This window comes from Peromyscus leucopus, chromosome 14, assembly GCF_004664715.2.
Source record: "Peromyscus leucopus breed LL Stock chromosome 14, UCI_PerLeu_2.1, whole genome shotgun sequence".
In the NCBI taxonomy this organism is placed as follows: Eukaryota; Metazoa; Chordata; class Mammalia; order Rodentia; family Cricetidae; genus Peromyscus; species Peromyscus leucopus.
In genome coordinates this window covers 52,571,586-52,583,061 of record NC_051075.1, presented here as the reverse complement: position 1 = coordinate 52,583,061, position 11,476 = coordinate 52,571,586, and the positions used below count along the sequence as shown (strand labels likewise).

The window sequence follows — 11,476 nt, the reverse complement described above, 5'->3', positions numbered from 1 at the left end:
AAAAGAACTGGGCTGTGAGAAACAGTGAAGACATTGGTTAGGTTTGCAAAAACCAGATCTCACAGGATTAACAGTAAGAGAGGTTTAAAGCCCCATTCTGTTCCTTCTCTTTTCAAATATTAGCACTTCCCGTGTGTAGAATTCAGAGCTGTAAGCAAAAGAAAAATAAAAGTGGTTTTTCATACAGCCTGTATGCTAATGCGGGCAACCAAACAAGAAAGCCGCAAGAGAAACGAGGCCCCGCTAGAGAATTCAAGAGTGCGGCTAGAGTGACTCGGGGACACAGGTCTGCTGCATAGATAACAGGAAAAGCATTACAACGGCCTGTGGTGGTGTATGCCTGTAATCCCCCCATACGATGCTGAGGCATGAAGAGCTGGGTGATGCAGAACTTGAATCCAGCACTCAGGAGGCAAAGGCAGGCAGATCTCTGTCGCGTTCAAAGCCAGCCTGGTCTGCATAGCCACGGTTGCATAGTGTTTGAAATGAACTCATTTTAAAAGGAAGGGGAAAAGACAGGGATTGAAGGGAAAATGAGGAGAGGAAGGAGTGAAGAGGAAGAGGAGGGAGAGCATTTTAGACCGAAGGAAATATGTGAAGCCCCCGAGCAGAAAAGAGGACACATGTTCAGGATCAGGGACAGCTAACGTGACAGGAACAGTGGGCCATCGCAAGCATGGTGCAGAGAGAGTGAGCCAGGGGCCATTTTACACTGCCCTTCTCAAGGAAGGGATTCTGTGAGGAAAGAAGGCCACAGACAGGAGAGTGACGGATCTAATGTCATCGAAATCCCTCTGGAGACGGGATCATGTGGCAGGGGGAGGAGGCAGCTGTGTTGTGGGCAGCAGAACAAAGGAAAGGGAGATTCTGAAGAGAACTTGGAATTTAGGTAAAAATGGGTCTGGGGATGACTCAGTGACGGACCATCTGACTGGTATGCACAAGGCCTTGGATTCCCAGCACCGCAGAGTTAACAGGGTTGGGTGTGGGGTTAAGTAACAGGCGGAACCCAGGCAGCTACAGGAAACTACGAGAGGACCTAAGAGAATCTCTCCTCAGCTCAGTAGACAAAAGCCTCATCTGTGGCTGGGCCCAGCTTGCCCGATACACCTCCTATGTGGAGGAAGAAGTGTCTTATCCAGCCAGACCAAAATGTCGCTTTAGATCCAATTCCTACCAGAGTCCTACCAGTAAGCCTTGGTCTCAAGCACGTACTATCAGAAGACAGAAATGGTGTCCCAAGCCCCCTTCAGCCGAAAGGGAGCCTGGGAACAGGCAGTCACATCTTAGCCAAACAAATCCCAGAGACTTCGGGCAATGTGTGAGCAAGGCATCGCTTTATTTCTTTGGTTGTCCAACTTTGCTGTTGGACGATGAAAACTCAGTCTCCCATCAGCCTTTATAACCTTGTGGCTCCTTGCCAAAGATGCGGCTCAACAGCCAGCCAGGCTGGCAAGGCCTGGCAGAGACCCCTCCCCCAGCAGAGGGAGCAGGTCTTCCTCTCCAGGGTCTCCAGTGCCTAGGGGCCTTCCCCATGATGATGAGGATGAAGAACCTGGCACCTTCTCCCCTGGGGGCAGGAGACAAAGCCACACACCTGCCTCACACTCAGTTTTCTTGTTTCTTTAGAAGACATCTTTGAGAAAAAAGGACATCACCCTAAAAAAAGTAAAGCTATATTCTGCCTGACAAGATACATGGCCATGCTGTAATACTCTTTGTGGGCCCAGGGAAAGCTGCAGAAGGCTTGGGCACAGTCATGACATCCACTGGCAAGGGGGTCCTGCCAACCCACTTTAATGGAAAAAAAAATACTAAACACAATAAAAATATATGGCGAGCCAACACCCGAAGAGTCCATCGGCACTCCTGTAGCTTTCGTTAGAATAGGTGGCTGACTTTCCACATTTCCATCCCAAGCAGGGAAATTATGGAAGACGAGAGTCAAGGGCATCCTGGCCAAGTCAGGGACATCTCAGGTCTCCCCTTCATCAGCCATCAACCAGCGTGAGGCCTTCAAAGAGCGCCCGCTTCCACATGTAGTAGGTGGAGCGGGCGGTGAGGGGGAAGAGAGCTTGGAACTCCTTGTAGGAGGGGAAAGTCTTGGATTGGAAGCGCTTCTGTAGGAACAGCTTGGCTTGGGCCTTGAACCTTGTGGTGGTGAGCATGTCCATCACCAGCACCTGGCCATCCCTGCCACCTGCTGCAGCTGCCACAGCCTGGCTCGACAGGAATCCACTGTGGGGTTGGCCCTGGGTCATAGGTGTCTCCTGGATGACCCGTTCTCGAGAAGGCCCTCCCTGGGCATCTTCTGGAGTGTTTTCTGAAGCAGCAACCCCTGGCAGTGTCTCCACCTGAGGAACCACCGCAGACGTTACCTTCTCAACCGCTTCCATCTCCGGCCATTCATTTGATACATTCTCAACCCCTTCCATCTCCGGCCATTCATTTGGCTCCTGCCCTTCATCTGGCTCCTGCCTCCTTTGGCCCAAAGAGGAGGCCTGCACCCTGGGCCATCCCCGGGAAAGACTTTTCCATACCCAAAAAGTGGAGGGTGACAGGCTAGGGTAGCGGAGGCGGAAGCGACAGAAAGGCAGGTGCCCACTCAGCACCTGCTTGCGGGCAGCCCTGCGTAGTCGCCTCTGCCAGCGAGACAGGGGCATCCTTGTGGAACCGAGCCCCTGGGAAACAGGAGGGCCTCCACCTCCTGCTTTCCCTGTCCCCTCTTCTCCCACCTCATCCTTCAAAGAGAGCAGGGCCCCGTCCCCAACATCTGTTGGGGGTAGAGACTCCGCGGTTGCAAGGGCCGGGGCCAGCTTGAAACTGGGGCTCCTCTTGAGGGCCTTCCGCCTCCAGTTGTAGTAGGTGGACCTCGAGATGCCAGGGAACCTGCATTTGAAGCAGCGATAGGGTACCAGTTTGTTCAGAGAGATGCAATGTTCCAGGTAGGACTTGGCGCGCTGCATGAAGAGCACGCTAGGGCTTGACGCCGCCGCCGCCAGGGACGAGCGCCCCGGTCCCTCGGCAGCCTTCTTCCCTGGCAGGCTCCCCAGCTCTGGCCCAGCCAGTGCCTCCCCGGCTGGAGCAGCCGGGACCGAGGCTGAATCGGCACCAGAGCCCAGCAGCTCATGCTTCCAGGCATAGTAGGTAGAACGGGAGATCTCCGGGAATCTCTGCAGGAACTGTTGCAGGGGCACAAGGCCCCCACGGTAGAAGCTGTCCTGCAGGAAGTGCTTGGCCGAGAAGCGGGCGGCCACCTTCTGCCGGTGCTCCTGGGTCTGCCGCCGCCAGCGGTAGAAGGTGCTCTTGGTGATGCCGGAGCGGTCACAGAGGTGGGAGTAGCTGAGGCCAGGTTCTCGGTTGAGCAGCTCCAGGGTCTCGGCGGGGGGTCGCAGAGAACCCAGGACCGGAGGAGTGGGGTTCAGGGTAGCAGTACCATCAGCCTCCACCTCTTCCAACCCAACCACCGGGGCAAAATACTGGTGGCGGAAGAGGTGGTTAGTGAGGGGCTGGCCAGCCCACATGATGTGCAACATGGAGGTCGTGTGGGTGCAGCGGCGAGGCCTGATAACGCGGTTAAAATAGGGTCGGATCTTGACATTGCGCATGGGGTAGATGGAGTAGATATTGCGCTGCAGGATGGAGGCCAGGGCGTACAAGTGCCACACGTTGGAGAAGCTGGTAGGGAAGCACGTAGCCTTGACATCTGCATCAAAGATGGCCTCCAGCGTGGCGGAAGACAGGTTGGTCATCTCGGGGGACTCCTCGGAGCACAGGGAGTAGCGCACAGCCTGCAGCATCACCTTGGAGTCGATCATGCCCTGGAGATAATAGTGCCTGTGCAGCAGCATCTCCACCACAGTGCGGGCCCGCAGCTCCAAGCTGAGGCCGGTGTGCCCCCACAGCAGCATGCTGGCGGCTTCAAACAGCAGACTACCCTCGCCCTGGCACACCAGGGGCAGCATGTTCTGAGGGGCATCCTCGGGGTACAGACTCAGGGCCACCGAGTCCACCTCCAGCACCTGGGGCCCAGGGCCACCCTTCTGGCAGACGGGGAGGGTGAAGGAAGACAGGACCTGCTTGGCCTCCACCGCGGCACTGGTGAGGCTTTGCAGGCCCTCGGACTCCACTGCCTCCTGCAGATCCCGCAGCACCTGCTGCACCAGCTGATCCCGAGAAGTCATCCTGACAGGGCAGAGGGCAGAGGGCAGAGGTCAGAACAAGATGCCTATATGATACCCAATAACGGTGGATGCCCTGTGCACTCCTGTACCTTCTCCCCCGAGCAGTGATTCTCAGCCTGTGGGTCGTGACCCTTTTTTTTTTTTAGGTCGAACAACCCTTTCACGGGGTGGGGGGTGGGGGGGTTGTTGCTTGAGATCGTGGGAAAACACAGATATTTCCACTACAATGCATGACAACAGCAAAATCACAGTTACGAAGTAGCGACGAAAATAAATTTATGGTTGGAAGTCACCACAGCAGCATTAAAGGGTCGCAGGCAGCATTAGGAAGGTTGAGAACCACTGTCTCCTTTTACTGGTATTTCCCCAGAAGACATAACCGCTAATTGCTACCTTGGCTTCGTTTAGTCCGTGAGTCTGAGGAAAAGCATAGTCTCTGGAACTTTGAATCCTGGTTCTGGTATGAGTCTGGCAAAGCACTTCACCTTCTGGCTTCTGCCTTCTCCCCTGCAAAATGGAGTGCCTACCTTAGAGCATCTATTGGCTTAACTGACATAATGAAAGTTAAAAAAATAAAAACCATGCGATCCCAGTACAGGGAGTGTGAAGGCAGGAGGGTCATGAATTCAAGGTCAGCCTGGGCTACCTAGCCAGATTCTACGTAAAAACAGACAGACATTTGTCTTTGTGTCCCTCCCTAGAACAGTAGCAGACACATAGTAAAGCGGTATAGAACGTTAGCCCCCATACATCATTATCTAATGCATACATCTTACACTGCAGATAAGTAAACCACACCTCTACCGGGCATGGTTGTGAAAGCCTTTAATCCTAGCACTTATCTGGGAGGTAGAAGCAGCCAGATCTCTGCAAGTTCCAGGCCAGCCAGGGCTACAGAGCAAAACCTTGTCTCAAAATAGACAACATATTAACTATCTCTGTAGTGGTTCAAGACTTATGATCACGTAAGAGCCAAACCTAGAACAATGACTCCCAAACCACAGTCCCAGGTCCCTCATAAATTATTTTGAGAATACTTGATACACCATGATAATTTAACACAATGATAGAATTTGCCTTCTTGGGTTTTTTGTTGTTGTTTTGTTTTGGTTCTGGTTTTTGCTTTTTTTGTGACAGGGTTTCTTTATGTAACGGCCCTGGCTATCCTGGAACTCACTCTGTAGACCAGGCTAGCCTTGAACTCACAGAGCTCTGCCTGCCTCTGCCTCCCAAGTACTGGAGATTAAAGGTGTGTGCCACCACTGCCCAGCCTGGTTTGCCTTCTTCTCATTTGAATAGAACTATGTTATTTGATGTGGGGAGTGATAGCTTACTCCTATATTCCCAACACAAACTACAAAATGAATTCCAAGCCAGCCTGGGCTACAGTGTGGGAACCTATCCTTCCTATAAAGGCAACAGTATCTAATTATACCAGAAGTCATGTTCTTCCCCCTGATGTCTTCGAAGAATGCCCCTGAGAAGACATTTTATTAAACAGAAATCCTTAATCACACCCACGTGTTTCTAAAGTGGGCCTTTCATCATGCTGAGTAGGAAGAATGTCCCCTTTGGACTATTATTGTTTAGAGGTATGCGATGAATTAGCTTTTAGCATGGAACATTTTTATGTAGAGCAGGCTTGCCTCAAACTCAGGCCTGCCTCTGCCTCTCAGTGCTGGGATTGAAAGCGTTCACCACGCCCCGTAGAGCAAAAAAAAAAAATTTTTTTAAAGCACATCTGGGAGTTAATTTAAGAGTTTTCTGCCATGATGGCACACGTCTTTAATCCCAAGACTCAGGAGGCAGAGGCAGACGGATCTCTGTGAGTTTGAAGCCAGCCTGGTCTACAGAGTGAGCTCCAGAACAGCCAGGACTACACAGAGAAACACCATCTGGGGAGGGGCAGGGACGGGGACCACAAAGAAAAGAAAGAGAGTTTTAGTATAGATTTAAGCACAGCCCTTAAGAGAAAGGCTTAGGAAAACGGCCTGCTCTAGCTTAGCATCGCTTAGCTTCTCAAGAGTTGGCCAGAACACTACTTTTGGCAGAAGACTGGTAGACATTATCTAAGGCATGGCAGCACACATCTGTAATCCTCCCAGCTCTGTGAAGCAGAGACAGAAGGGTCAGGTTCAAAGTTCAAGGTCAGGCAGGGCTGTAAGGCTAGTTCAAGGCCAGCTGGAGTCACAGAATCTGACTCAACAAAACAAAAAAAATGACAAAAAAAAAAAAAAAAAAAAAAAAAAAAAAAAAAAAACCCCAAACACCACAGAGATAGAGAAATGGGTTATGCTGACTCAGGCATATTTGACGGATAGTCTCTCAAAAATGAACCAGGTGATGAGCTGGAGAGAGGGCTCAGTGGCTAGAAATCGCTGCTCTTGCAGAGGACCAGGGCTTGGTTCCCACACAAGCATCTCCAGTCCCAGGGGATCCAACACCCTCTTCTGGCCTCCTTCAATACTAGGAATGCATGTGGTATCTATACATGTAGGCAAAACATTTATACACATAAATATGCTAATTTTTCTTTTCTTTCTTTTTCTTTTTTTTTTTTTTTTTTGGATTTTCAAGACAGGTTTCTCTCTATGTAGTCCTGGCTGACCTCGAACTCACAGAGACCTGCCTGCCTCTGCCTCTGAGTGAGGTAAATAAAGGCATGCACCACCACCACTGCTGGGCTTAAATTTTTTTTAATATATAAAAAAAGAAAGAAACAGATCTCTTCAAAGAAGTTAACTATATTACTGTAACTTAAAAAGCTTGAATTTTCACCTGAAAATAGGGAGAGTAATCACCAGTGTCCAGGGATTCAGAGCTAGACTGGGAAACACCATTAAGACTCTCTATCAAAAGATAATAATAGCCGCCTTTAATCCCAGCACTCGGGAGGCAGAGCCAGTCGGATCTCTGTGAGTTCGAGGCCAACCTGGTCTACAAAGCGAGTTCCAGGAAAGGTGCAAAACTATACAGAGAAACCCTGTCTCGAAAAACCAAAAAAAAAAAAAAAAGACAGTAATTAATAAAGCCAGGTACACACCTTTAATCTTAGCACTTGGGAGTTTCAAGGCCAATCTGGGCTTTGCAATGAGTTTAAGACTACCCTGGCTGATCCTGTATCAACTCCCTCCAATTTTTTTTAACTTGATATCTACTACAGTAACCTTGCCAACTTCCCAATACCTAAATATGGATGACCTTAAAAGGTCAAGCACTTTGTGAAATAAGCAAAGCACAACATATCATACAAAATTTTCAGAATATGGTTTCTTGTTTTACTGTTTTCTTTAAATAGTGTCTCCTGAGCCTCTGCTGAGAGCCGGGAATAGTTATGGTTTGAACCCTGCATCATAACCAAGCTTTGGCCAATTGTCATGCAGAGTTCACACAGAATAGCAAAAAGATCCATTGAGAAGCCTCAAAGTCCCCTTCAAATAGGGATCAAATGGGGTGGGGGGGGGGGGGGTTGGTGACACACACCTAGCTAGTCCCAGCACTCGGGAAGCAGAGGCAGGTGGACCTCTGTGAGTTTGCAGCCAGCCTGGTCTACAGAGGCAAAGTAAATTCCAGGACAGCCAGAGTTGTTACACAGAGAAACATTGTCTCAAGAAAACAAAATGAATAAATGAATAAAAGGATTAAAGTCAGATTTTCCTAATTTTTTCCACAACAAAACAGTATATGAAGACAGACTGATGAGGATCTTCTAAACTAGTATCGCAGAGATCTGAATAAAGAAAAATTAAATGATTCTTACCTTTTCTTTTTACTATAGAAATTTTTCCTTTTTAAATTAGTGCTAGGGATCAAACCCAGGGCCTGAACGCACCAGTGGCAAAACCCCGCCACTGAGCGATATCCACAGCCCTGGAAAAGTTACTTTTCATATCAGTGATTAGCTGTGACTCTTTCATTTTTAGTTTGTTTTTAATTCAGTATTAGGAGTTGAACCCGGGGCCTCGAACGTGCAAGACCAGTGTCCTGAGCTCCTTGGTTTTCATTTTGAATGTAGTACCCATTGAGATATTACCTATATTACTAAAGTCTTCAAGCCCCCCATTTAAAGATCCTGAAACTAAAAAAAGCTGAGACCCGCAGTCTTGGAATAGATGGTCTTTCACAGAGACAGCAGGGAAGATGTCTGGTGGGGAGGTCTGTGGAATGGAGACTGCTGGTGTTCTAAACCGGCAGCAGGACCATAGTGTCGGAACTACTGGGATAGCCCAATGGTAGAGCACTTGCCTAGCGTGAGGACACCTTGTGTTCAACCCGTAGTACTGCAAAAAAGGAAGCAGATAAGGAGAGCGCTCAGCTGGCACAGCGCTGGCCAGAACCAGGCCTGAGCTCAGAGCTAAGAATTCATGTTAAAAAGTCAGGGGGAGGGGCTGGAGAGGTGGCTCGGAGGTTAAGAGCACTGGCTGCTCTTCCAGAGGTCCTGAGTTCAATTCCCAGCAACCACATGGTGGCTTACAATCATCTGTAATGAGATCTGGTGCCCTCTTCTAGTGTGTAGGCATATATGTGGGCAGAACAGTGTATACATAATAAAAAAATAAATCTTAAAAAAAAAAAAAGTCAAGGGGAGCAGCACACACCTGTACAGTCAGGAGGATCCCAGAGACCTGCTGGCTGAATCAGTGAGTTCAAGTTCAGTGAGAGAACCTATCCCCAAAAGGAAGATCAAAAGGAAGATGAAGAGCAATGTAGGAAAGATACCCAACATCACACACACACACACACACACACACACACACACACACACACACACACACACAAATCAATGATTAGAGGTGTTTACTGCCAAGTCTGATGACCTGAGGTCTGAGTTCAAATCCTGGAACCAGGGTCATGGTAGAAAAGAGAACAGACTCCAGGAATTGTCCTCTGACTACCACATGAATACTACGGCATGTATGCCTACTACATACAAAATAAATAAATGTAATAATAATTTTTAAAAAATAATCCTGGGCAGTTAAGAACATTTGTTGTTCTCACCAATGACCCAGATTCAATTCCTAGCACCCACATGGCAGCCTGTAATGTCCATAACTCCAGTTCCAGAAATCTAACATCCTCTTCTGACTTCCACAGGCACCAGACATGCCTATGGTGCACAGATATACATTCAAGCAAAACACTCATACACATAAAATAAAATACATTTTAAAAAATAAATAAATCGAAGGGCAGTGGTGGTGCACGCCTTTAACCCCAGCACTCCGGAGGCAAGGCAGGTGGATCTCTGAGTTTGAGGCCTGCCTGGTCTACAGAGTTCCAGGAAAGGTGCAAAGCTACACAGAGAAACCCTGTCTCCAAAAAAACAAAAACAAAACAAAAAAAAAAGCAAGTCCCTGATTTAAAAAGGGTGTGTGAGGGGCTGCCAGGGATATAATTCAGCTAGTACGGAGCTCATCTAGCATGCAAGAAGCCACAGATTCCATTCCTGCCACCACATAAACACCAGTGGTGGTGCATGCTTGCAATTCCTGAACAGCGACTCCAACACTCACCTATTATTCCAGCCTGCGGGAGGCAGAGGCAGGAGGATAGATGCCCAAGGTCGTCCTTGGCTACATCTCCAGTGCAAAGTTGGTCTGGAATACTTCAGACACTGTCTCAAAAAAGAGAGGAAAAAGTTGGTCCTATCATTAGCCCCAATTCACAGGTGGAGAAACTGAGGCAATTGGCAGCTGCCTAATTAGTCTAAAATATCACCAGTGACTGAGCTAGCCCGGCGCTGCACTCCCATTTAACCCAGCCAGCCTCCCTTCACATACCGGTCAATCCCCCCCGAACTTCAGGAATTGCCAAGCAGAGGCATTCCTTTATGGACAGCTTTTGGATTAGAAAAGAGAATGGTTTTCTGCTCTGGCTTCGCAGATCTGGTTCTCAGAGCCTAACACATTGCTTTAATCAGCCCCCACTTTAAAAGTGTGTTTGAGCATACTTGCTTTCCGCTCACCAAACTGTATACTTAAAGAGATGCACTGGAATGTAAATAGTAATTGGATAAAGGTGGGGAGAAAAGAATTTTACCTGATGGCAAACAAGGAAAACCTTTCAAGCAGTGACAATAACAATCGTCCTTTGTTAACACCATAGGCTGTAAAGCCTTCAAAATGTGCATAATAAGGAAAAAATGTGTAAGAATTATACCCCAGCCGGGCCGGTGGTGGTGCACACCTTTAATCCCAGCATTACGGAGGCAGAGGCAGAGGCAGATGGATCTCTGTGAGTCTGAGGCCAGCCTGGTCTACAGAGTGAGTTCCAGGACAGCCAGGACTGTTTACACAGAGAAACCCTGTCTGGGGAGAGGACACACGTGTATATTAAGAATAATCTGGCATAAACTCACCAAATTTCTACTTTTGCAATGTTTTTAATCTAGATTTGGATTCTTTTTTTTCTTTTTTGGAGGGTCAGGGGGGTATAGGTTTTTGTTGCTGTTCTTCGAGTGACAGGGTGTCATTATGCAGCCCAGGTTGGTCTTGAATTTGAGATAAGTCTTGCCTCCATCTCCTAAATGCTGGGATTATAAAAGTGTACTCTCACCGGGCAGTGGTGGCGCACGCCTTTAGTCCCAGCACTCGGGAGGCAGAGGCAGATGGATCTCTGTGAGTTCGAGGCCAGCCTGGTCTACAAAGTGAGTTCCAGGAAAAGTGCAAAACTATACAGAGAAATGCTGTCTCGAAAAACCAAAAAAAAAAAAAAAAAGTGTACTCTGTACTCTGGAACCCCTTGTCCCTCAACCTCGACAGAAATTGGCCTTTTGAATCTTTTTATCTTTTATGCATTTTGCACTTTTGAAAACTCTTATTCCGGGGCTGTTGAGATGGCTCAGCAAGTACGGGTTTGCCGTACAGGTCTGGCAACTCGGGCTTTACCCCTGGAAGCCAGATCAAGGTGGGAGAGTTGTCCTTTAACTACCACGTGTCTGCTGTGACACACGTGCCCACAGATATATGTCATACACACAACACACATATATACATAATGATAATTTTTAAAAATCTAATTCTAAGCCAGGTGGTGGTGACACACGCGTTTAATCCTGGCACTCAGGAGGGCAGAGGCAGGTGGATCTCTGAGTTAAGGCCAGCCTGGTCTACAGAGTGAGTTCCAGGACAGCCAGGGCTACCCAGAGAAACTCTGTCTCAAAAGACCAAAAATAAACAAAAATAAATCTATCATTTTCCTTTGGACTTGGGAGATAAACTATATGCAGATCCTTAGTAGAAAAACACATAGCACAGGCAATAAAAAAAAACCGAACCCCCAAAACAAGT

General features: G+C 48.2%; 1 protein-coding gene across 1 annotated transcript; it reads right to left on the bottom strand.

Moving 5' to 3' along the window:
* Positions 1-1,342: 1,342 nt before the first annotated feature.
* Positions 1,343-4,687, bottom strand: Vrtn (vertebrae development associated). The gene is made up of 2 exons (XM_037210990.1): positions 4,578-4,687; positions 1,343-4,185 (listed from the first exon to the last, which is right to left on the bottom strand). Exon 2 carries the CDS (start codon positions 4,182-4,184, stop codon positions 1,992-1,994), a length of 2,193 nt encoding a protein of 730 aa, XP_037066885.1. The 5' UTR covers position 4,185; positions 4,578-4,687; the 3' UTR covers positions 1,343-1,991.
* Between the last annotated feature and the right edge of the window lie 6,789 nt (positions 4,688-11,476).